The 27500-nt window shown below is 40.9% G+C and overlaps 2 protein-coding genes across 5 annotated transcripts in view; one reads left to right on the top strand and one right to left on the bottom strand.

The window, feature by feature from the left end:
• The window catches only part of LOC107374367 (trace amine-associated receptor 13c), a 205981-nt gene that overhangs the window by 171881 nt on the left and 6600 nt on the right, over nucleotides 1-27500 (bottom strand). The window contains exons 5-6 of one of the 4 annotated variants that reach the window (XM_054737054.2): nucleotides 27372-27428; nucleotides 22844-27280 (exon numbers count right to left, since the gene is read on the bottom strand). The exons of 2 other annotated variants lie outside the window; for them this stretch is intronic. In XM_054737054.2, the coding sequence (XP_054593029.2) occupies nucleotides 27401-27428 (28 nt within the window). In that variant the 3' untranslated portion in view covers nucleotides 22844-27280; nucleotides 27372-27400. Of the gene's footprint in view, nucleotides 1-18160; nucleotides 20183-22843; nucleotides 27281-27371; nucleotides 27429-27500 lie in introns of those variants that run through there. One more of the 4 variants, XM_054737052.2, reaches the window with a different exon arrangement.
• LOC139066195 (trace amine-associated receptor 13c-like) lies at nucleotides 2534-3816 on the top strand. Its single transcript, XM_070548391.1, has 2 exons — nucleotides 2534-2890; nucleotides 3000-3816. Exons 1-2 carry the CDS (start codon nucleotides 2673-2675, stop codon nucleotides 3814-3816), a joined length of 1035 nt encoding a protein of 344 aa, XP_070404492.1. The 5' UTR covers nucleotides 2534-2672.

Raw genomic sequence — 27500 nt, 5'->3', positions numbered from 1 at the left:
GCAGTCCCATGTGTGGTCCAGCGTGTAAACTCCGTCGTCCCTGTTCATGGTCCCACATCCACGTCTCCTTATCTCGATTGCTTCCTTGATCCATCTTTTGTATTTTTGTTGTTCGGTGGTTATGATCCGTGTGCTGTCCCAGTCCATTATGTGGTTTTCTCTTAAGCAATGATCTGTTACGGCTGACTTTTTTATTGTACTTTCTGCTTCTTCTTTTGCTGCTCTTGTGTGTTTACGATTTGCCTCTTTCTCACACTCCTTTCTGTGTTCTATTGTCCGTGTATTGAGTTGACATAGTAGTTAACAGAATCAGACAAGACAAGACTTTACACAAAAGGACAAACCTCACAGCAGATGACATAGCACAACTGATAGGACTGGTAGCTAACTCCACTTACTTCACATACGATAACACAATATACAAACAACTGGAAGGCTTCGCCATGGGTAACCCGTTATCAGCCACCCTGTGCGAGTTTTTCATGGAAGACCTGGAACAAAAAGCCATAGCCACCGCCCCCCCAAACTGCAAAATAAAACTATGGAAACGCTACGTGGATGACATACTGGAAATCATACCAAAAGGTCAAACAGAAACACTAACACAACACTTAAACAATATTGACGACACGGGCAACATAAAATTCACTTATGAGTTAGAAACAGAAGGCAGCATAGCATTTATGGACATGAAAATCACCAGACAGACCGACGGGACCCTAAACATAAACACATACAGGAAACTAACACACACAGACCAATATCTATTATGGACATCAGAACACCCCACCATACACAAAATGTCAGTAATCAGAACGTTATATCACCGAGCAAACATAATAACAGAAGAGCGAGACCGTAAACAAGAGGACAAACACATACAACACGCTTTAAAGACCTGCGCATACCTGACATGGGCAATAAACAAAGGAAAACAACAAACAAGAACAGAAAGCAAAGAACAACCCAAAAAAAGAACCAGAAACCCAGAAAGACAAGAACCAAAACCAGTGATAACCCTACCATACATCAGAGGCATAACGGAAAAAATAAGAGCAAGAATGAAAAAACACAACATAAACACACAAACAAAGCCATACACAACAGTTAGAAAGAGACTAGTACACCCAAAAGACAAAATATCAGCTGGACAAAAATGTGGAGTCATCTACGAAATCCCATGCAAAATGTACAATAAAACATACATAGGAGAAACTGGACGCCAACTCAACACACGGACAATAGAACACAGAAAGGAGTGTGAGAAAGAGGCAAATCGTAAACACACAAGAGCAGCAAAAGAAGAAGCAGAAAGTACAATAAAAAAGTCAGCCGTAACAGATAATTGCTTAAGAGAAAACCACATAATGGACTGGGACAGCACACGGATCATAACCACCGAACAACAAAAATACAAAAGATGGATCAAGGAAGCAATTGAGATAAGGAGACGTGGATGTGGGACCATGAACAGGGACGACGGAGTTTACACGCTGGACCACGCATGGGACTGCATCGTCGGAGAGGGGAGAGCGGGCAGTAGAGGGCGACAACGTCCTCTGCTGCCCGCAGATAAACGGAGAAGGAAGTGACGCGCCACCATCAGTGTCAGCCTGAAGAAGCCGGCAGCTGTCGGCGAAACCGTAGCTACAAACAGGTAAACAAAACTGTTTCTGTGTTTAAAAAAGAACGAAAGCATGGATTTAGAAAGACACAGCAAGAACACACCTAAGAGGTGTTTAGACATTTAAGCTGTCCAGATTTTTATACAATGTTCACAGATTTAAGTTATTTTTTATTATTATTATTATTATTATTTTTGCTATTTAGCATTATTTTTCTCTATTCTTCACTTATTTTTTGTGCTTTATTTGCTTGTTTGTGCTTTTTGCTTCTACATCTTTCAAGACATTCAGCTCATTTTGACAGTTTTGCTTTGTTTCAGCTTCAGTCAAGCTGTTCAGCAGCTTCAGTTCAGCTGTTCAGCAGCTTCAGCTTACAGTTTCAGCTATCCAGCATTCAAACAGCATTTGTGCAATAAATGCAATTTTTATAGTTCAGTTGCTTCACACGGGGGGAAAAAACTGGATCTCGGCTCTCCGGAAGGAGCGCGGAGTAACTCTCTGGTGAGGTTTTCAGGGCACATCCAGCTGGGAGAAGACCTAAAGGTAGATCCAGTACAGGCTAGAGGGTCTATGTTTCTCGGCTTACCAGTGAATGTTTTTGGGATTCCCCTGGAGGAGCTGGCCCAAGTGGCTGGGGAGAGGGGAGTCTGGGCCTCCCTGCCTTGGCTGCTGCCCCCGTGACCCAACCTCATATATGCAGCTGAAAATGGATGGATGGAAATTCAAATGTGAAGGGGGGGGGGGTGTCACATTCTCTAGCCCATTGGTTCCCCACAGTAGGCATACACAATTAAGCAAAACCGACGCATTCATGGTAAATTTATGAATACATTTTGAGTTGTTTACTTTAATTATTTTCCCCCCCTTCAAGTATGGGAGGGTGGCGTCCTAGGGCTCTCTATGGACAGACTGCCACAGGTCCATGGTGACTCCTGTCTAACATAATCTTTTAGCTTGTTTTTGTTGCCTTGATGTTTTTGGCCACAAGGGAAGAGTAATGGTGGTGCTCGGAACTAATGAGAATTGTGTAATGGAAGAAAAGGATAAATGATCCGTGTGACAGGGTTCTGCTCAGACAGCAGTATCCATCTGATGATGGAGATACAGATTGGAGTTGAGTTCTGTTTTCCACAACTCAACAGGTCCTGCAGGAGGCCAACACCTCACTGGTCTGAAGCTGTCCTCCTGAACATCGTGTTGTCCTTCTTCTCTCTGATCACAGCAGTTCTAAACCTCCTCATCATAATCTCAGTCTCCTATTTCAGGCAGATAATAAAAAACATCAAATTGATCAATTTCTTATCTGATCAGAATGTGATTCTATGCTGCATAAATTATTTTAGCCTCTCTGACTGACACTTTGTTTCTTTGTAGGAAGCTCCAGAAACCTGCTAACATCCTCATCCTCTCTCTGGCTGTGTCAGATTTCCTTGTTGGCTTTTTAATCATTCCATTTGAAATCTTTAGAAAGACAAAATGCTGGATACTCGGTGATATCACATGTTTATTTTACTACTATGTTTCTTCTGTTTCTATCTGTGCTTCAATTGGAACCATTGTTCTCATATCAGCTGATCGCTATGTGGCTATTTGTTACCCTCTGCATTATCCCACCAGAATAACCTTACCAAGAATTAAACGCTGTGTTTGTCTCTGTTGGAGCTGTGCTGCTTTCTATGTAATTTTCTTCTTAAAAGATATGCTGATTCAGCCAGGCAGGAGTAATTCCTGCATTGGAGAATGTACAATGTCTGTAGATTATATTGTAGGAACTTTTGATCTGTTTATATCATTTTTATTTCCAGTTACAGTCATCATAGTTCTGTATATGAGAGTATTTGTGGTGGCTGTGACTCAGGCTCGTGCCATGTACTCTCACAATAGAAGTGTCACCCTTCAGCATTCAGTGCAACAACAAACAAAGAAATCAGAGCTAAAAGCAGCCAGAACACTGGGTGTTCTTGTTGTTGCATATCTAATATGTTTCTGTCCATATTACTGCTGCTTTTATTTTATAGATAGTTTTACAACTACAACATATGTATCATTCTTATTCCTTCTCATGTGTCTTAACTCCTGTCTAAACCCTCTGATCTATGCCATGTTTTATCCCTGGTTCAGAAAAGCGGTTAAACATATTGTAACTTTACAGATCCTGAAGCGCGGCTCCTGTGAGGCCAACATACTGTAGATACTGTGGACTGAGGGACGTACAACCTCCTGAACAAATTACAATTCTAAAATATAAAGTCCAGTGAAGGAGAAAATAGTTTTCTTCATTTTCTGCATTATAAACATAAATGTATGTAGAGAGCAGGGCCGGTTCTAGGCTGGTATATTTGAGGGGGCAGACAAAAATGTGAAGGGGGAAGATTGTGGTGATAGAAGAGGAAAAGGTGTGTTGGTTGTGGAGGTATTCCAGGATTTTTTTGTCATGTGATTGGATTGCATTTTGTTAGACTTTGATCTTCCCTTTTTCTCTCTGTCACTGAAACCCTTATTCATGTATTCATCACATCATAAATAAACTACAGCAATAGCATCTATATGGTATCCCATCCAAAACTCTCACCAAACTTCAAGACATCCAGAATTGTCCTGCCTGTCTCCTAACCAGTGACCACATCACCTCCATCAACCCCCTCTCCCTCAGTGCATCATATTCAAAGTCCTCCATAACCGGGAGCCCTACTACCTCTCTAACCTGCTCCACCACCATGCCCCAACCCTCTGCCTCTCCTCCCTCTCCCACAGGACCAAGCTCTGAACTTGGGGAGACTCAGCTTTCTCCATGGCTGCCCCCACCCTCTAGAACTCACTCCCACAACCTCTCTACAACTGCTCTGACCTCTCCACCATCAAAACTCTTCTCAAGACTGATTTCAAAAGTGTTTTACAGTTTATTTTTTATTGTTGCATAATCTGTCTGTTTTACCTTGTCTTTTTACAAAATCTCTAAAGTTCTTCATTAATAAAATATATTATTCCATTTTATGACACTAGACCTGTTCTACTATGAGAAAATCATTAACATCAGATCGACTATTCATTCCTCCATGTCAACATGCACAATCAGACCACAGCTACAGCCACACATGTCCAGACAAATTACTGAAAAGGCAGTTATGATCAAGCTGAACAGCTTTTTGGAGAAAAAAAAAAAGACTTGCTAGATGTTTTTTATTTATTTATTTATTTATTTATTTTGTTGTGGTCAGGCTTTAGACACCACAGCACTGAGACTGTACTGATTAAGGTATTAAATGATATTCGTCAAAATACAGATTCAGGCAAAACATCTGTTCTAATGATGCTCAATCTCAGTACAGCTCAGTGATACTGTGGACCACAACATATTTCTTGATAGGCTCATAAACCGGGTAGGACTTTCAGGCACAGTTCATAGCTGGTTTTGATTATCCTTCTCAGACAGGGGTTGTGATGTTTCTATTGGTGTCCACAAATCATAGCAGATTGCCATGACGTGGGGTCCCCCATGGCTCAATTTTTGGACCACAGCTCTTCAATCTCTACATGATTCCCCTGGGTCAGGTCATACACAATAACACCTCTACCTATCATAGTTATGCAGATGACACCCAAATCTACCTAGCTCTATCACTTAGTGACTGTGGTCCCCTAGACTAATTCTGTCAGTGTTTGGAGCAAGTTTATGACTGGATGGAGTCAAACGTCGTCCTGTTAAATGATAAACTGAAGTTATTGTCTTTGGAAATCAGAAGGATGGGACGGCGATTATTGTTCAGCTTGACTTTAGAGAAGTAAAAACAAAGACTCAGGTTAGAAATCTTATGTTTGATTCAGACCTTGGCTTCAATGGTCACATTAAGACTATAACTAGATCAGCGCTTTTATGATCTTCATCTAATAGCAAAATAAAGAATGTTATTTTTTTTAAGTTTGGCGGCTTTTAAAAAAAAATTCGCTGCCTCCAATTCGAAAAGCCACCTTATCGTGGTGGAGGAGTTTGAGTGCCCTAAGGATCCTAGGAGCTATGTTGTCTGTGGCACTTTGTGCCCTTGGTAGGGTCACTCATGGCAAATTAGTGAAGGTGTAGGGGCTTTAAAGGTCAAGAGGTCATCTGTACAAAAAGCATAGAGCTGAATTGTGAATCTTTGGGTTAAAAGCTTGATTGTTGATGGGAAAGTTTATGTGTTCCCGTCAGCTCCACAGGAATTTTGTTTTGAAGACTGTTTCCAGGCAGAGCTAGAATGCATTGCGCGCAGAAGTGCTTATCAGATAAGTTTATGGCCAGTGGCCCAAGCTTCTAATAACAGTATTTAGACAGGGCTATTATTTCTTAAAGTGCAATTGTCAACTTAAAGCTAACTTTGGAAAGATCTGTCATGAAGTGGAAAATTTCAACCAAGTGTCAAAAGACTTGTAATACCATTGGGACATCACCAAGTTTGAGAAGTCAACACTGTTGTGCATGCACGCGCAGCTCGTGCTTGTAGCAGAAGTGTATAAAATGAAGTGCTGTGCTCTTGTTTTTGGTCTTCGGTCCAAAAGGTTGTTTGTATGTTTTGAGCAGATTTGACTCATTAAAGCCCCAAGCTGTCAAAAGGTGAATCCGTCTCCAGGTGTTTTATAAAACCACTCAACCCTCTACAAAGGGTGAGACGAAGTGCTGTTCAGAAGACTTTTCATGGAAGTGAGATCAAAGAGCCAGAGTACCCAGCCAGGAAGATTACCGGGATCCCACCCTGGAGACAGACCTGGGGTAAGGGGCCTGTGAGTGAGTGCCTAGTGGCCGAGCATTCACCCATTAGGCCCATCCCGAACTTGATACATGGGCTGTGGACCCACCACCTACAGGAGGAACATGAAGGGTCCGGTGCAATGTGGATCAGGCAGCAGACCAAGGCGGGGGCTTTGGCAGTCCGATCCCCAGACACAAAAACTGGCTATTGGGACATGGAACATTACCTCTCTGGTGGGGAAGGAGCTAGAGCGTATGGAAGAGGTTGAGTGGTACTGGCTAGATATAGTCTGGTTCACCTCCACACATAGCATTGGCTGTGGAACCCAAGTCCTTGAGAGGGGTTGGACTCTCTTTTATGCTGGAGTTGCTCAGGGTGAGAGGCGGAGGGCTGGGGTGGGCTTTCTGTTGGTCCCAAAACTCTCTGCCTATATGTTGGGGTTTCCTACAGGAGACGAAAGGGTAGCTTCCCTGCACCTTTGGGTCAGGAAAGGGGTCCCGACTGTTGTTTGTGCTTATGCACCAAATAGCAGTTGGGAGTGCCCACCCTTTTCGGAGTCTTTGGGATAAGTACTAAATGGTGCTCTGAATTGGGAATCCATAGTCCTGCCAGGGGACTTCAATGCTCACGTTGGCAATGATAGTGTATGACCAGGAGTGGCATACTTGGGAGGAATGGCCAGCCCAATCTAACCTCGAGTGATGTTCTGTAATTGGACTTCTGTGCATTATGCAGTCTGGCCATAACAAACACCATGTTCAAACATATGGATGCCCATCGGTATACCTGGTACCAGGGCAGCCTAGGTTACAGGTCAATGATTAACTTTGTAGTTGAATCATCTGACCTGAGACCATATGTTTTGGACACTTAAAGGAGACATAACATGCTTTTAAGTTATTCCTTTTTACATCTAAATCCTTCAGTTGGGGGTCTAAAAACAGTGGAACTGCAGTTCTTTGGTCTGATTTCCTCATTATTGTTGCTCTACAGACCCTCATCTACCCCTGTTCTGAGGAGAGTCTTGAGAACGAGCCGTTTTGGGTACTGTCTCTTTAAACTGGAGGAGGAGCTGTAAACTCCGCCCCCCCCCCCCCCCCTCCATAGTGCAGACCTGTACTCTCCTCCCCCAGTCGGACTTTGTAGTTCTATAGAGAAATCATTATTTAGCATAGCAGATTTAGCATAGCATATTAGCATTTTTAAAACATGTGGGGAGAGTAGTTCATCAAGCTGTTTCAAGGCTGCTAACTCTCTCATGCATTTGTCTGTAGTCACACACACCCGTCACGGCCGACGGAGGAACAAGTGAGCAGGCACGTGCACGCGCGCACATACACACACACACCCGTCACGGCCGACGGAAGGACAAGCAGCAGGCACGCGCGCGCGCACACACACACACACACAAGGAATGCTGCTTGCTTATTTATTTCTATAAAAAATGTTTTAAAAAATGATACAGCTCATTAAAACACCATTAAAAGAATATATTTTATTAAGTTCTCTATCTATAGATATATATATACATACATATAATTATAAATAATTTTATAAGTAGTCTTATTTTATATTGGGTGTCTTAATGGCTGAAAATGGAAAAAAAGCAGTTACATTTTAATTTAAAGATTTGAGATTCTAGTGACAAATAAAGAACATACCTCCAAATGTTCTTTAATGTGATCATTATAATTCTAATGCTTACAACTTTTTTATTGTCTGCAATGCGTAGCCTATATCTTTATTAAATGTGTGTTTTGCTGTAAAGTGGTAATTCTCTCTAATGTGTACAGAGAGGTGGACATCAGTGCTGCAGTGAAATTCCCAAGATCAGTCTGCTTTGCTAACAAATATAGTTAAATCTTATCTGCATTCTAAATAAATACCGTTAGGTGAAAACATCAGTAGGCATTGAGTTATTGATACAATCCCTAACAGCCAGAATGGAAGAAGAGCATGCTGGGTCATCCTGGACCTGAGCCTGTTCTGTGTATTTACCTACAGGATGCAATAAATGTCTACAAGGCTGAGTTTGGACCATTACATCTAAAAGAAAACATACAATCAGTGATTTTTTTTAATTGTTTACATTAATATACAAATTTTCTAAGTATTAACCTCACAGCAAATAAGTAGAACAATATAATAAACAGGTTTTAGTAGTTAAAACAGGCGTTGTGCACACAGGTGCTTTGTGTCTCGGTGCTGGTGGTATCTAGGTCTCAGAGTTCCTGTCCTCCTGCCGTCTTCTGTTGTCCTCAGGATACGGATTGATGTTTCCTGATGATGAGGGAGGGGCAGTATGTGGGCTTCAAACTGGTCCTGGACAACAGTGGGAGACCTCCGTTGTCTGAATACTGAGACCAGAGAGGGTGAGATGCAGATCTTCTCTACCTCATCTAGAAACGGAGTTGGTTCAGGGAAAACTTTTCCAAAGACCAGTTCCATGATGTCATCGTCATATTCTGCAATGATAGACAATAACTTTAATGACATATTTTGTTTACAAGCAGCTTTAGGAAAGTTGTTTCTTTAGCTTTCATGTTTATAGTCACGTTTGTGTTTGTTCACAAGTTCACTTTGCTGCAGTGACTTCATATTCTTACAAATGTAATAAAATAGTGACACTAAAATTATACAAATGATTCCTTATGAAAGGAAGCTCATTAGAGAGCAGCGCAGACAGACTTACTACATGCTGCAGCTGTTTTTGTAGGCCAGCTGCTGCTGAATTTGGGGAAAGTTATTCTGCACACATCCAGATCAGATGGTCGATTACAGAAAATAATGTAATTCAATAATTTCTAAACAGACTAAACAAGTAAAACATCAAATAAATCACTCTGCTGTCATCAGACGGAGTGATTCAGGGGGTGAGGTGTTCTTAATGATGAGGGTGGCTGAGGTGTGTCATCACTCACTTTGGTCTGGTCCAGCTACCATCTCTTTACTGGTGGGTCTCCTTCCTCAGTAGGTGAAACGCCAACATCTGAACGTTCTGTGTTCCTTAGAGGAGAAGAAAAGTAACATTAGCAAGCTGGCTAAATTATTTTTACTAGCATCTCAAGGACTTGGAGAAGCAGATCTTCACTAACCTAAACATCAGACCAGTTTGTCCCAGCTGAGCTCATCAGGGCGTTAGTCTGACAGCCTGTCAGTGAAACACGGCTCCAGCCTTCTGGATGTTGACTCTAAAAAGCAAAGGAACATTTCTACTTTTGTTTTAATTATTTTAAAGCTGATTTTATCAGCTTTCCAATGCTCACGCTCATACAGACGGTGAGCTTTGCTGCGTCTGACTGATGCAGAGTTAGTTTTTATATCTGCAGTGAGACAAAAAACTAACCTCACTTCACTCAGAGATTGTTCTTTAAAACTCTATTAAATCCACTGTTTTGACGCACTTTAATGACTTTGTCACGCTGCATTTTAGCTGATATGGGACTTTATTTACTGGATGCTAAGATTACATCACACTCATGTAGAATAACACACAGGCTCTCTGCTGTTACAATCAGTGGGAGGTTATCATCTGGTGTAAAAGAAGGAGTTGATCAGAAATCACGTTTTATTCCACGAAAATCAGCCAAATCCGCATTAATCTGGGTGCTAACTTTACTAGCATACTGTGCTAGCGATAGCAAGCCGGATGCTAACGCTTTAGTGCTGCTAATGCCCGTAAATCTAAAGTAAAGTTTGTCGACATTTTAGAGTTATATGAAGCTTACCGCTCTGCTGCTGTGTCCCGGTGCTGCCAAATTCAGATGGAAATGACTCCTTTTAGATAGATGAAGCCCTCAGTACTTACTAGCCTGGGAGACACGAACGAACGAACCACGCGCGCGCGCGCACACACACACACACACACACACAAACACAAACAAACACACACACACACACACACACTACTTTTTCTTCTGTGTTTTATTTAGCAGTAGTGTCATCAGCTCCTGGGTTTAAATACTGCCACACCACCCTTCCTTAAAACGAGGAACAGTTTTGAGCTGTGTGTGGCTAAAATAACCAGACATTCTGCATTTTTCCAATAGGACTACAAAAAATCTTAGCGAGAAGAAAAAATGGCGGATTGGCTCTGTGTTTAGCCGAGGGCCATTACCATATTTGGTAGTTATCCTGACGAAATAAATTACTGATGTAATAGATCATTTGAAAAACTGAACGGGTGGACAAATATGCCCAAAACTTAATTATTAAATATCTAAATAGCAACTCCAGTGAATAATATAAGCCTTTTTGCTCACTTAGACACTTAAAATGTGAAACACACCGTGTTAATGGATAAAAAAGTGGGTTTTTCATGTTATGTCTCCTTTAAAGAGCAAGTCACCCCTAACAAGAAGCGTACTTCACTCCCACTTCATGTTTGAAAAATGCAACAAATGCTGTTGCGTAGCAGACCGAGAGGGTGGAGCCACTAACAAATACACACACTCACGACATTGTGACATCATAATGTACCAGTTTACATCATAGCATACCTCTTAGCCAATAGCGGTGGCAGATTTAAATTCAAATGCAGTGAAGAGTTTTTACCTGACAAAGGCACAACACTGACAGTTTCAGGCAGAGAATTTAAATTTTAACTAAAATGCACTTAAGTGCAAAACTATTGACAACACGTGTCTGCAGCACGATTAGACACACATTTATATAGTTTATCAGAAAAAATAGTTGATTTGGGGGTGACTTGCTCTTTAAGTAAAGAGAGGTGCGGAGCTATCAACTGGTCACCACCTGGTGGTGAGCTGAATCAGATGGCAGGGGAAGATGCTGCGCAGACCTGGTAGACCCAAACATATTGTGGGCAACGATGGCAAAGGAGTTAAGTGCTCGCCCCATAATCGGAGACGGCAGCGGGAAGAACTCATTTAAGCCAGCTTCACCCGGGGATGATGACAGCAACACAGAGAGCGACACTGACATCGCCACAGAAAAGGTATGTGACGAAGCTCTTCTGAGGCTGTTCAACTCCGACACTGAAGAAGAGGACTTCAATGGCTTTAGTGCGCAAGAGGAAGATGAGAGCGAATGACTTTTTCTGGTAGGCAAGTGTGTTTTACCAGGCATGTTTTGTGTGCAGTTTTTATTTTCTAATCATCCAGGGCTTATTAATGCTGTGTCAGCGCTGTTCTTTTCTTCTAAACATGCAAATTACCGGTAATAACGTGTTAGTTCTGTTTTTATTTTATAACCATCCAGAAATATGAATGCTATCAGTGCTGTTTTCTTTTCTAAACTTGCAGGCAGTTCACCCATGTTTAAAATTTGTTTTGTTGTATTATAACAACAACGAAAAACCTCTGTGTAGCGTCTTTCTGACTGATTATCTTATGTTATGGCCATACATGCACTGTGCGCCAGAGACCTGCATGTGGCTGCTGCGCCGTGGATTGTATTTGAGTGTGGCATGTGTGTGTAGAAAACCTTTATTTTTTGTTGGTGCAGCTTATATTGAGGTGCGCTCTATAGTCCGGAAATTACGGTACACTGCAAAAGTTCTGCAACAGAGAAAGGCTTGTCTCCCAATAAAGACAAAATTAAAAAACAGGAAAATCCGATTCCAAACACCCTACACTAAAATGCGCATCTTCTGGGAAGACGAAACGAAAAGCTACGAAAACGTGGAGGAGGCGGCGAGGGACCTGAAGACGCGAGGATGGGAAATGGAAGGATTCCAGCTGGCAAAAGAAATACACAAAAATAAAGAGACTATTACGAAGGGAATGGCGAGCTGGAGAAAGGTGGGGGACAACGTTGAATTATTAAGAACAGAGTCAGAGAACGACTGCAAGATTACGAACTCAGAAGAAAAAAGGCAGACGGAGGAGAATAAACAAGGAGAAGAATCGCTGAAGAAAAATAAGGCGAACATAAAGGTTAAAAAAATATAAAAATGTTGGTTAACGAGAGACACTAGGTAAGGATTAGAGTGGAATGAATAAGACTGAGGGGGAGGAAGGGGGGCCCTTCTTGATAAGAAAGCACCCCCCCCCCCCCCCCCCCAGAAGAGGGAAAGAGAGTCACCAGTGGGCATCTCAGAATGGAAGTTCAAAGACAGTTACCTTGTTGCAACAGGTTCTAAGTTTGGTTGCTACAAGAAGGGGGTTCATAAAGGGGGGCGGGGGTATTTTATCTTATTTTATTTTATCTTTATTTTCTTTATCTCAAGACCAGGAAGGTCATTCGCAAGGACCAAGGGGAGAATGTATCAAGAGAAAGGGAAAAACAAAATTTCTAGCGTATTTAGCAAGTATTCATAGGATTGTTTATTACTGTCTGGCGGTGCATATACATTGGCTAATGTTACCATGTCATTTTCGATCTTTCCTTTGATTATAACAAATCTGCCTTCTTTATCTTGGATTTATTTTACATTATCATAGTTCTGTGAATTAGATACCCAGCAGAATGATATAAAAATTAAAGCAGGACCTGGTACCAATACTACACAAAACATACAACTGGATTATGACCAACAATAAAATATCACCATCATGGCAAGAAGCCATTATCTCTGTAATACCCAAACCACAGAAAAACAAAGAAGACCCAGCAAACTATAGACCAATTTCTATTCTTAATATAGACTACAAAACATATACAACAATAATAACTCATAGAATTAAAAGATTCCTTCCAGAAATAATTGATTAGGACCAATGTGGCTTTGTTGTAGGGAGGAAAACACAAGATAGCATAAGAAGAACACTACATATAAAACACGAAATTTATACGAAAAAAAATACCGGTGTCAGTACAGGATCTGCTCGGGTGCAAGATCGGCTCGGGGTCCGGCGACTGCCGATGACGTCTAAGTAGTTGATTGGCTGAACATGAACCTTACGGAATTACGTAATCACGTTACGTTGTTATCGTGTTACGTTGGTCCAGGCAAATCTTTCTATTGGAAAGATGGACAACTTTTACAAAGAAATCCATCATTACCTCTTTGAAAATACACTTGTAGCATAGAGCTGCATGTATATTAGGGCTGAACGATTAACTGCATGTGCAATTAAATTGCGATGTGACAAAAGGAGATTTTCTAATCTCAAAGGCTTCAATTTGGCAGCGAGTGGTTAGCGCAATGCTAATATACATGGAAAAACCCATAGGAATGCTAATGCTAATATCGCCGATTACATTATTACAAATTATGATTTAGAAACGTGCCAAATGATTACATTTGGAGTCTTATAGAAAGTAAAAATACCATCAATCAAATAAGTACAGACAGGTATTTTAGTAAAGCCAGGAGATTTTCAAATCTCAAAGGCTGCAATTTGGCGTCGAGTGGTTAGCGCAATGCTAATATACATGGAAAAACCCATAGGAATGCTAATGCTAATATCGCCGATTACATTATTGCAAATAATGAATTACAAACGTGCCAAATGATTACATTTGGAGTCTAATAGAAAGTAAAAATACCATCAATCAAATAAGTACAGACAGGTATTTTACTAAAGCCAGGAGATTTTCTAATCTCAAAGGCTGCAATTTGGCAGCGAGTGGTTAGCGCAATGCTCTTATACATGGAAAAACCCATAGGAATGCTAATGCTAATATCGCCGATTACATTATTGCAAATAATGAATTACAAACGTGCCAAATGATTACATTTGGAGTCTAATAGAAAGTAAAAATACCATCAATCAAATAAATACAGACAGGTTTTTTAGTAAAGCCAGAAAACTTTTAACTCCAGAGTTTTGGCTAGCAGCTACAGTCTATGACAAGACGTCAAAAACTCTAAACACAAAATACTTAAATAAACGGGACACACTTCTTTCCTGCAAATACAATTTCACAGGTGTTGCTAATACCTATGATTCTTCAAGGGATGTGCTCAAAGAGGAGTTCAACATTATGAATAAGATATAGTGTTTTATTTTACTAATACCATTATAAACACAAACTTACGTCTTAAGAAACATTATTTTAATAACGAAAGTGCTAAATTCTTTCCAACAGTATAGAGGTGTAGTGTATTTTGTCCGAGTCGGTTTGCCGTACTTTGACGTCATCGGCAGTCGAAGGACCCCGAGCCGATCTTGCACCCGAGCAGATCCTGTACCGACACCGGCATCTATAATAAGCTTTGATGCAGAAAAAGCATTTGATAGGGTCAACTGGGAATTCCTATATGCAACTTTAAAAAATTTTGGATTTAATTCACAAACAGTAAATTGTATTAAGCCCTATACAAAGAACCAAGAGCACATATTAAAATAAATGGATCAATATCAGATGAGATAAAGATAACAAGAGGAAGGAGACAGGGCTGTTGCCTCAGCCCTACTCTGTTCGCGCTATATATTGAACCTTTAGCCCAGGCAATTAGACAGGAGGAAGAAATAAAAGGAATAGAAATTAACAACAAGGAACATACCATAAGTTTTTTTTTGCAGATGATGTATTGATATACCTTAAAAACCCGAATAATAATCTAAAGAACCTATTAGAACTAATGAAAACCTATGGGGAACACCCAGGATACAAGATCACCATACATAAAACACAAGCACTGCTATATGATCACACACTAAAAACAGAACTGAACAAACACAAGATTAAATGGGGCAATAATCACATCAAATATTTAGGAGTCAACATAACTAAAGACCTGATGAATCTATTTAAACAAAATTATGAGGAATTAAACCAAGCGATAAACGAAGACCTAAACAGATGGACATCCTACCCATTACAATTGTACGACAGAATAAACATTATCAAAATGAATTTACTATCACAACTCCTGTATATGTTCCAATCCCTCCCAATACCAATACCAACAACAGAATTCAACAAATGGAATAAACAAATATCAAGATTCATTTGGAAAAGCAACAAACTAAGAATTAGAAAATCTACCCTACAACTAGCAAAAGAACAAGGAGGGAGGGCTGTGCCAAACATAAATTGGTATTACCAGCAGTGGCGGCTGGCCAGTAGAGGGCGATAGGGCGCCGCCCTCCCAGTTTTTCCGTGTTTTTAATTTTTATTAAAAAAAAATAAATAAAATTAACAATAATCACATATTCTAAGTTAATTGTGTGTTTTGTAACAAAAATAAATCATATATATCTATATTGGTCTCTGCCGATCTCTGCCGGTCTCTGCCGAGCGGTGGAGGCTGTGTGCTGTTTTTCAATCGCCCAAACAGGACGAGACCAGCTGTCCAATTGCTGACAAGAATATCAAAGGGTAGGAATGGGAATGTATCCAATCAGCGTCGACGTTGTTTCAGAACGTTTCAGAAGCATGATGGGCGATGGAGCTACCGCCAAAGGTTTCGTTGGTGTTCGGTAGAACTCGGCAGAGTCGTTTTTGGTCGTGACGCAGATGTAACATGGACGCCGCCGGTGACTACAACCAGCATGGATACCGGATCTCAGCAGCCACTGAATTCAGTTCGGTCTCTTCTCCAGTATCCGTTCGAGAGGAGAACTATGGTGGAAAAACTTAATGTCAAAGAGCTTGGACCAGATCAGCCCGACGTAAAGATAAGCCAGCAGGACAAGGAGAGAGGTAAACTGTACACACAACGCTTCTCCCCAAATTGGTACACCAGGAAGCAGTGGCTAGCTGGATGCAATCACGCTAATGTGTTATTTTGCTTTCCGTGTTTGTTATTCAAAACGGCTGGGACAGATAAGGCATGGATGAGTCAGGAGTTACAGACATGAAACATTTTTCTGAGAAGGTGAAGAAACACCAGTCATCCCGGGCACACATGGACAACAACATGGTGAAGCTAGCCATGCTAGGCAGCAGAGCTAACGTTGCCATGCAGGGAACAACAGCAGCTGGGTGCAGAGGTACGCTGTACATTACATTTCTGTGAACAAGACAATCAGAATCAGAAATCCTTGGTTGTCCCACAAACCGGGACATTTGTTTAATAACATGTTTAATGTGCAATAACTGTAAAAACTAATTTCAACACAAATACTTATTATACATATTTAATCACGTAAATGTGTATTTCATGTAAATTTGTACATACATCAATCTGATTCCATTTTACTTGTTACACTTCTGCTGCAGCAAACAAATTTCCCAGCTTTTGGGACAATTAAACATTTCTGATTCTCAATTAGATGTTTTTACCTCAAATGTAAAAACATCTGATTGAGAATCAGAAATGTTTTCTTGTCCCAAAAACTGGGAAATATGACATTTGTAAGAGGATACTGATGACATTATTTCCTATGAAAGTGTTTCCTATGTACTTATCTGTTGTTTTTTTATTTATCTACTTTAAAGAGGATTAAGACTTTCCTTGAGGAACACCGTGACACAGGATGGGCTGAATGCTCTTGCCATGCTCTCCATGGAAAAAAAGCTTGTCACAAACATTCCTGACTTCAATAAAAAGCTAATCGAGAGCTTTGCCACTCAGGACAGAAGGGCAAAATTTCTGTACAAATGAGGTATCACACACACACACACACAAATGCATCCTCTTGATCTTTGTATAAAGTTGACCTTGGCACAACACTCCAGAAATATTTAACAGTGTAAATTTCTGGCATTTTGTCTAAGTAGTGTTTACTACAATTACTGTAACAGTGGCCTGCTCATAATTTTTCGTGTTCACTCAAATGTTGAAATTAAACAAAATGTTTTTGTTACTTGCCTCTTGCATTGCCTATTTACCATTTATGGTCGTGTTATTTTATGTGCAATTTAATGCAGTATTTTTCAACCTTGGTCTGCAAGGCAGCGTGCCAATAGTCAGACACACCTGGATTAATCAGTTTGTCCAGTGATGTAAGACAGGAAATAAGAGCTGTGCTTAATTCAGGAAATAGTGAAGTTGTGCACAAAGCTCAGAAAGCACAAGTTTGTTTAAAAATAAAAAAAATAGCACAGCCCCACCAAAAATATTTTTCACCAGCCGCCACTGATTACCAGGCAGCGCAAATTGGACCACTCCTAGATTGGTGTGACCCACAAAACTTAAACCACTGGAAAACAATAGAGACAGAAGGAAAAGAAATACCAATCCAACCATTACTGGGGGAAAAAACCAAAAATGAATATCGGACAAAAAATAAAGAAAAATTGGACCCAATTACAAAGTTTAGCTTGGAAACCTAGTGGAAGATAAGCAAGAAACTAAAAATAGACAAAGAAATAAGATTACTAAGATGGATAGGTTGGGACTTGGACTTTGAACCGGGAAAGATGGACAATAGATTCAAAAAATGGAATGAGACAGGAATGACAGCAATAGGAAACATTCAGAAAAAAGGGGTGCAAAATAGTTTCCAAGAACTTAAAGAAAAATTTAAAGAAAATTTTCAAGTGGAAAATAATGATATGTTTAGATATCTACAACTAAGAGATTACTATACCAACTGAATTCAAAATAAAATTCAAGGGAATAATCAAATAATAACAATGATGATTCAACCATACAAAACCAGCACCCAAAAGAAAACTATCCTTAATATATAAAACATTAATAACTATAGAAAACCAATCAACGCAATATATCAAAGAAAAATGGGCAAAAGAAATTAAGGAAGAAATACTGGAAGGGGAATAGAATGAGATGTGGGAAACACAAAATAGGACAACACAATCACAAAAATGGAGGGAATTTGCCTGGCAGAACCAAATAAGATACTTTATCACACCTAAAATTACAAGTAAACAAATACAGAAACAAATGAGCTGTTGGAGGAATTGTGGAAATACAAACCCCAACCATACCCATATATTCTGGGAATGCAAGAAAATAAAACCTTTTTGGAACCAAATACAAGAACACCAAAATAATATTAGGATATTTTATTCCACATATATTTAAATTAATGTACCTAGGATCCATACGGGAAGAAATAGCAAAGGGAGATCAATACCTAATGAGGAAACTTATGATAGCAGCCAAGAAGGCAATCACTAGGAAATGGCTCAGACTGGAGACCCCAACAATATAAGAATGGGGGACAATAGTTGAGGAAATACAGGAAATGGAGACACTCACCTACAGACTAAGACTGAAAAAGGAAAAAATGCAAAAACAATGGGCTAAATGGAGACGTAATAAGCATATGGATATGAGAAAATAAATGGCAAGGAGAAACCTGCAGGTGGGCTGACCTTTATTTTTTATTTTATTTTATTTTATTATTTGTATAATATTTTTTGCATTATAAGTACTCAAAAAGAAAAGTTGAATAATGAATGACAGGTAAGGGTAAGAAAGTCAAGAAGATAGAAATAGAATGACAGAGGGTTTAATCGGGGAAGGAATAGAAACATGTGAACAAAGAAGAGAATGAGAAGAAAAGAAAAGAAGTAAAAGACAGAGTGAAATGAATAAAGGTGGAAGAATACAATCGAAGGAAGACCACGAGAAAACCACCAAGGGAAAATGAAAACAACTCATTATGAAGACGAAAGAACTCGGGAAGAACTTAACACTAAAAATATTATGAATGCTGAGTACGATGGGGAATGTGTTTCTAATGTAAAAGTGTATAAATAAAAAGTCCCAAAAAATGTTTTCATTTGTTTTCAAAAATACAAAACGCCTGTTTACAGACCTCAAGTGGAAAGGGCTTTCTCCTTGCGAATTGCTTAAAAATGCATGATTTGTACAAATGTTTATTATATCGCTATGGGTAAAACCAATTCAGACCACGTTTGTCCTACAACTAAACGCACCATTTGCAAACAACTAGCGGTCCACGGTCATCAGTGCTTTATTCGGCTTGAAAAAAGGATGAAAGATTAACGGATAAAGTCATTTATTACAACACTGAAACATTTATGGATCAGAACGGTGTGCAGAACGGTGATAATAGCGGTCACAATTTTGAAATTACGGTTGATTGTAGACAAAACATGGCTTTTTGATGGTTTTCATGCTTTGGTTGTCAGAGCTAATAAAAACCTTTTCTCAAAATATTTTTGAATTTAATTTCTTTGTGGCTTTATGAAAAGTATTTAACACATTTTATAAATAAAATTTCAAGTGTCAATTTTCATTTAAATGTTCAAGTAAACATCATTCCTGTTGATGTAAAACTTATCACTTGTGTTGAGTTCTCATGTGTTTACTCAAGGTAGCTTTCTGAGAGAAACATTTACCACAAGTTTGACATGGATATGGTCTCTCACCTGTGTGAGCTCTCATGTGAGTACTCAAGTTACCACTAAGAGTAAAACATTTACCACAAGTTCCACATGAATATGGTTTCTCACCTGTGTGAGTTCTCCTGTGTTTAGTCAAGGTACTACTGACAGTAAAACATTTACCACAAGCTTCACATGGGTATGGTTTCTCCCCTGTGTGAGTTCTCATGTGAATGGTTAAAAACCAATTGCGACTGAAACATTTCCCACAGATTTTACAAGTAAATGATCTCTCATCTCTATGAGCCCTCTTGTGTCTTTTTATTTTTTGACCTTCTCTGTGATATTTGGTTTGTTGACATATTTTATTTTGTGTGAGTTCTTTATTGCTGTTTAATTCAGAAATTTCATTTCTGCATCCATGCTGATTTTGATCCTCAGCTTCTGCAGAACACTGACACAAGGGCTGGTTTCTGTTTGGTTCTGGTTCATGGCAGTCTGTTTCTGCAGAAGGAGAAGTCACCATGAAGGTAACATTTTCATGGTTCAGAATAAACGGCACTTCATGCTGATGGATACAGAGTTCCTGTTGTTTCTCTCCGATCATCAGTAAAGGATCTGGTTCCTTCTGGTTTGAACTGGAACTGGAAGTGGTCTCCTGGTTAGAGAGTTGCTGGTCAGTCAGAACCTTCTCCTTTTTACAGACATGTGGAAGTTCTGAGCAGGATAAAAGAAAAAAGAAAACACATTGTTGCAACAATAAAATATGATGAATCTAAAGATGTTCAGAAAATAATAAACCCTCAAATTTTTTTACTTGCAGGGAAAAATATGATCATCCACTGGATTGGCAGACCGGGATGGCGGTCGCTCAATTATAAAGGGGGACCTTTTAAAATGACCAGGAACCTCAATTTACAATTAATTAAATAAAAATTTCTGCAAAGGGTACATTACACAGGTCATCGGACATTCAGAATGGAGTTTGTGCCATCTGACACCTGTGCAGAAAGCACACACAACACTCCTGACATTTATATCTACACACTGTGGTCCTGTCCACCTGTTCAGGGATTTTGGTGCAGAGCATGTGAAGGCCTGTCAAAGTGTCTGAAATGTGATTTCCAACCACCCACTTTGCTAGGAAACCTGTATGATGTCCCAATTGAAACCAGGTTGGTTAACGTGGTTCTGACTGACATATGCATCATTAAGAAAACTATCCTCATAAACAGGAAAAATAAAGATAGTCTTTGCATTAACCAGTATCTTTTGTTAGATCATATTACGTTTGAGACAGCCTCTACCTCAACTTCAAACAAATTTCTCTGGGCTCCTCTGTTCGGTTCCACACGGTTTTGCATAGTGATGATGGAGGGTCACTGATATTGTCCTGCAGGGTGCCGTGGTTGATGTGAGGGAGATTCTGAGTTTGGAGCATCCGGAGGTTCTCATGATAAGGGCTTGGGGTGAAGTGGCTTTGGGTGTGGGGGTGGTCGTCCCCGAATGGGAATCTGTGCTAGGCCTGGAGGATTGGATCCTGGCTTATATGATGCCAGTAGAAGGCGGGAGAATGCGGCGGTGTCTGGCCCTGGCTCAGGGGCCTCCGGTGAACCCTGGTTTATTCTGAACTGGCAGGAACACTTTCATTCCACTGTAACATGATGAAGGAGCTATTCCTCAAGGTTATTTATCCTCTAACCACAGTTCCCTTTGACACAGCGCCAGAGTGCATGAAACAGCCTCAAGGTTGCTCACAGTGGACATAAATGGCTTCCTTTACTCCTCTTTCAAACTATCTGTCCTCTCTGTCCAAAATGTGAACGTTGGCATCCTCGAAAGAGTGACCTTTGTCCTTTAGATGCAAATGGACTGCTGAGTCCTGTACCGTGGAGGTGGCTCTTCTAATGGGCCATTCCCATCTATACCGGGTCGGCCCGGGCCGGGTAGCCCCGGTCGACCCCAGCCTGGCCCGGTTGATTCCACACATCCTTGTCTTAAGCCCATGTGGGCTGATTCTACCCACCAATCAGAGGCTTGCTCTAATGGAAGGTGTGAATTTGCTGTCAGCAGTGGGTGTGTTGGCCCTGGTCGGCCTGAAGCAGACCCCCTCGAGAAGAGGGCTGAGAATGAGCCTTGGTTGGACCGGAAAAATACCAGGCCACCCAGATATGTAAACAACCTATGCTACCCGGCCCGGGCCGACCCGGTACAGATGGGAATGGCCCATATGTTGTGCCATGCGCTTGTGAAGTAGCTGTTTGGTTTCTCCGATGTAGAGGTCTGGGCATTCCTCGCTGCACTGTACAGCATACACCACATTGTTCAGTTTGTGTTTAGGAGTTTTGTCTTTCAGGTGAACCAGTTTCTGTCCGAGTGTGTTGCTGGGCCTGAAGCACACTGGTATGTTGTGTTTGGAGAAAACCCTCCTGAGTTTCTCTGATACACCGGCTACATAGGGGATGACAAGGTTGTTGCGTCTGTCTTTCTTTTCCTCCCTCGCTGGTGTCTGGTCTTCTTTTCTGTGCATCTTTGTCGACTTTATAAATGCCCAATTAGGATAGCCACATGTTTTAAGTGATTCCTTTATATGTGTGTGTTCCTTCTTTTTCCCTTCCGACCACCTGGGTCAAAATCAAAACACAAGAAGTGGAATCCTTCACTACGCACATCAATGCCGTGGACAAAAACATCAAGTTCACCAGGGAAAACATAAAGGACAACTGCTTGCCTTTCCTGGACTGCGCTGTGCACCTTGAAGAAAATGGCAACCTCAACATTGAAGTGTACCGGAAGCCCACACACACGGACCAGTACCTCCTCTTCGACTCACATCACCCTCTGGAACACAAACTTGGAGTAATCAAGACCTTACACCACCGGGCAGAACATGTTCCCTCTAAGTCGGAAGGGGAAAAAAAGGAACACACACATATAAAGGAATCACTTAAAACATGTGGCTATCCTAATTGGGCGTTTATAAAGTCAACAAAGATGCACAGAAAAGAAGACCAGACACCAGCGAGGGAGGAAAAGAAAGACAGACGCAACAACCTTGTCATCCCCTGTGTAGCCGGTTTATCAGAGAAACTCAGGAGGGTTTTCTCTAAACACAACATACCAGTGTACTTTAGGCCCAGCAACACACTCAGACAGAAACTGGTTCACCCGAAAGACAAAACTCCTAAACACAAACTGAACAATGTGGTGTATGCTGTACAGTGCAGCGAGGAATGCCCAGACCTCTACATCGGAGAAACCAAACAGCCACTTCACAAGCGCATGGCACAACATATAAGAGCCACCTCCACGGGACAGGACTCAGCAGTTCATTTGCATCTAAAGGACAAAGGTCACTCTTTCGAGGATGCCAACGTTCACATTTTGGACAGAGGACAGATGGTTTGAAAGAGGAGTAAAGGAAGCCATTTATGTCCACTGTGAGCAACCATCTTTGAACAGAGGCGGTGGTTAACGACACCAACTGTCTGCCATCTATAATCCAGTTTTGAGATCCCTTCCCAGATGCCTCAGCGCCCACGCATATCCTGGGCCATCTGACCTCAGGAATTCACATGATAGGGTGGGGCCAGGTTTCACAATGAGCTCACCCGAAACTGGCTGAACAGGACCCACACCCACCCTCAGTGTGTTTATGTAGAAGATCATCAGGGGGACTTTTGTTCCCTCTTCGGGGGGAAACTCCCACTGGGTTTAAATCTGGGACTCTCCACCATTTGATCTTAGAACTGAAGAAGCCTCTCGGATGAGAGGTGAAATGTCTTCAAGCAACTCAAAGAAGTCCAGACGCTTTTCTTTCAAAGCTCATTAGACTACAATGACCTGGATGACTGAGAACCTTCACAGACATTCACTTCTAAACTGTTTACTTTCCAGAAATGAAGACAGAAGATGAAGACTCTTCTCTTTTCTTTTATCAGATCAAAGAACTCTATTTTCAATAAAGCTAATCAAAACAATTGTTAGTCAATAATACAATGTGACCGATCTGTGAAATCACAATATTATGATTAATATGTTTTTAATAAGTAATGTGACTTATTCTAGTCACTAGACACACTGACACACTAAGGTAAATAATCACATGACACATTGCTGTTGCTGATCCAATCAGAACCTTCCTATTCTGAAGCGTGGCAGTCTCTATGGTGTTTATTAAATCTGTCAGCTTTGATTCGTCCAGAATCAAAAACATCCAGATTAATAAAACAGTTCCAACGCAATCTTAAGTTCAGTATTCAAGATCTCTTCTCAAGATCCCATGAAGTTCACCGCGTGTTAAGTGAAGTATGGACAGGCCATCTATACTTTTCTTTTTAAGCTGAGAACCATTGAAGCTGGGAAAATTCTGTTGTTTTTACCAACAAGCAACGGTTCCTTGAAAATAAAGCTGAACTCGCTGACCCAAGGAGGGTCTCTTTTTGACGCTGTGAAACACCTGTCGCTTTTTACCTGGAGACTAACCAAAGACTGGTTTGTCGTGCTGTGACGCTGTACCATTGGCTCCAGTACCGAAAGGAGGGTCCGTGGACCTGGCATCCGGATCTGTACGGAGGTCTCACTGAGGATATGTGGATGCGACACAATGGCGTCTCATGTGTTTATGACTACGAGTCTCAAACTCTAATCAGTTAGGAGCAAAACATCATCTCCCACTCAAACTTTGCATCTCCGGATACGAAGGTTCTGAATTTGACATAATTCACACACACCAACCACCTCACACTTCATTCCAACAGAACATCCATCATTAGAGAGTTAGTCTTGTTAAATTGTTTAAAAATCATTTAGTAATAAATTTCCTTAAAGTCTCTCTCTTCTCTTGTCTCTCAGTTAATGCAAAGTGTTATTAGAAAGTCCCTGTAATAAAAAGATCCAATCTGCTGATTTAAATAACCCAGTGTCCATAAGATGGGATTCATACTAGATATGGATTTTTAATGTCTTATGGTCCTTAATTAAATGTAATCAAATCTGTCATTATACCACAAAAGGGGAGGGGGATGTACAGGAGGGGGAGGACCAAATTTTATCTCTGTGTCTTATGTCTTACGTAGACTGGAAGTTGACCAAATGCGGGGATGGGAGTAGATATTCTGCTGGGGTGGGGCTGAGTTGGTGGCCCCGGGCTCCGTGGCATTTTGCAATGCTGCTGCTTTGGGCCTGGGCTAGGCGGGCTGGGGTCTCCATGCCATGGGTGGATTTTGGGAACGGGAGTGAGCCAGCGGGTGGAGCTGACTCCCTGGAGGGCTCAGGCTCCCAGCTATTCATCCCCATCCTTGGGCATTTTCCTCCTCCTGCTCCTTCACTTCACCAAAAAAACATGTACGTAGGACCTTAAGGTGTGGGTAAGTCATGGGGTGCGAGTATGGTTCCCATTTTCACAGTTCCATGGCAGCATGCATCCTAATTATGTTTGCACATTAAACACCTCCACCAATAACATTCCACGCAAATGCACACTTATGTTTACTCAATGTACTAAAATTCTGCTTACAATAATGACCTACACAGAACCCAACTAATGCTGCTAAATCATAAATGCTGCTACTCTGTGTATATATTTGTAAATATCACTGTTGATTTTACATTAATTTTAATCTGTATTATTTTCCTGTAGTCTTTTAAAATTTGCACCAAAGGGAGTGGCACTCCAGTTTCGCTGTACCTTGTACAACAAGAATCAAGGCTATTATATTCTATTCTACTTAGGGCCTTGGGGGTGAGAGTTTTTAACCGTGCACTTTTCAGTAAAAATTGTTATTGTTGCATATCCTCTTGTTGTAGGTGCAGTGATATTGTGGTTTTGTTGTATTTTTGTGCATCCCCTTTTCTCTCGCTTTCTGCAGGTCTAGAAGCACATTCTTGGTCATCATTTATTGTTTTTCTTTTTGTGACACCCACAATTTATAGTTCCTGGTCCGTTGAAGTTCCAGGTCTGAGGTTGGCAAGGCTGAGTCGAGCCAGCATTGTAACCGAGCCCCAGATTGGCTAGGAAACCTAGTCACTGGTTGTTCCAGAGTTTTCTGCCTGCTACTTAACTGCCTGCAGCCATTTTCTGGTTCAGAGACTGACAAAAAGCCATACAACTGAGCAGATTTTCTGCTGAGATGTGTTTCTGTGTAGCATACAGATCACCTTTTGTAGTGACCTGCTCTGACATTTCCATAATTTTTATTGCTACTGATCTATTGGAATAATTTAAAAAAATATCATCCACGCAAACCCTTTCCTACCTTGAGTTTTAGACAGTCATTCATAGAAAAAAAAAAGAAAAAAAAGAAGATATGCCAGACAAAAATTATCAGAATATTAAGGATCATCATATTATTAAGCGTTATGAGACAAATTCAAATTCCTGACAGAAGGTTTGGTGTGAGAAGCAAGCTGACCAAGAAAGTCTCTGACTTTGGGAACCAGCTTGTCTGGGGCACACACGAGGATCTCAGTCTTATCTTCATTCAGCTGAAGAAAGCTCCCAGCCATCCAGGTTTTGATAGAGTCTAAGCAGGTGTGTAACAGCTGCAGCTTAGACATCTCATGGGGCTTAAAGGAGATGTACAGCTGGATGTCATCTGCATAAAGATGGTAGGAGCTGAGTAACTGGAGTAGATTACACACCTGAGTAACTGGAGTAGATTACACACCTGAGTAACTGGAGTAGATTACACACCTGAGTAACTGGAGTAGATTACACACCCGAGTAACTGGAGTAGATTGCACGCCTGAGTAACTGGAGTAGATTACACGCCTGAGTAACTGGAGTAGATTACACGCCTGAGTAACTGGAGTAGATTACACGCCTGAGTAACTGGAGTAGATTACACGCCTGAGTAACTGGAGTAGATTACACGCCCGAGTAACTGGAGTAGATTACACGCCCGAGTAACTGGAGTAGATTACACGCCCGAGTAACTGGAGTAGATTACACGCCCGAGTAACTGGAGTAGATTACACGCCCGAGTAACTGGAGTAGATTACACGCCCGAGTAACTGGAGTAGATTACACGCCCGAGTAACTGGAGTAGATTACACGCCTGAGTAACTGGAGTAGATTACACGCCTGAGTAACTGGAGTAGATTACACACCTGAGTAACTGGAGTAGATTACACACCTGAGTAACTGGAGTAGATTACACACCTGAGTAACTGGAGTAGATCACACACCCGAGTAACTGGAGTAGATCACACACCCGAGTAACTGGAGTAGATCACACGCCTGAGTAACTGGAGTAGATTACACACCTGAGTAACTGGAGTAGATTACACACCTGAGTAACTGGAGTAGATTACACACCTGAGTAACTGGAGTAGATTACACACCTGAGTAACTGGAGTAGATTACACACCTGAGTAACTGGAGTAGATTACACACCAGAGGATAAGAAAGGCTTAACGTAGACAAAAAGTTTAATATTTAGTGGCCAAACTACATCTAGCTGACATCACTCAGAGACAAAGAATACTTCTGACTCTTCAAGTCATTTATTAAAACATATCTGCTACAAACTCAAGTATTTCAGTGTAAAAATAACTGTTCATATGTGCGTGATATGCTTTGTGCACGTGAAGTCATAAGTTCACTTCTTTTTATCTGCTAACATGTTCACTGCATACAAGAGACCCTCCATGAGCTTCTGCTGGTGGAGGATCTGCTTTAGACTCCCTCTCTGTCAGCCCACAGAAGAACCACATCATGGTATTAAACCGTTCATTCATCTGCCTCCTGCTCAGCCTCTGACCCGAGCATCTCATGCTCAGTAGGCTGAAGTGTACCAGCCCTTTTTCTCCGTCCTGGAAAAAATATGGAGGGTGGAAATAGAATTAACACACGTGTCATATAATATACATTATATTATAATTCTGTGGAATGAGGTGTGTGTACCAGGTCTGGGGTGGCAGGGCTGCTGGTAGTTAGTAGGTTGTAGGTGCAGTGTAGGTGCTGAAGGATTAAATATTTTAGAATTAAACCTTGTTGTTGACCACAGAGATCACACATTTACATATATAATGA

Source organism: Nothobranchius furzeri, chromosome 2 (genome assembly GCF_043380555.1).
Source record: "Nothobranchius furzeri strain GRZ-AD chromosome 2, NfurGRZ-RIMD1, whole genome shotgun sequence".
Classification (NCBI taxonomy): Eukaryota; Metazoa; Chordata; class Actinopteri; order Cyprinodontiformes; family Nothobranchiidae; genus Nothobranchius; species Nothobranchius furzeri.
The sequence above is the reverse complement of the archived record's forward strand: the minus strand, read 5'-3'. Positions and strand labels throughout refer to the sequence as shown.

Bases quoted from the DNA above. Each gene is read 5' to 3' on its own strand.
- LOC139066195 (XM_070548391.1), top strand. From the start codon at position 2,673: ATGATCCGTGTGACAGGGTTCTGCTCAGACAGCAGTATCCATCTGATG. The intron at 2,891-2,999 runs GCAGATAATAAA...GTTTCTTTGTAG, and splicing joins ATCTCAGTCTCCTATTTCAG to GAAGCTCCAGAAACCTGCTA.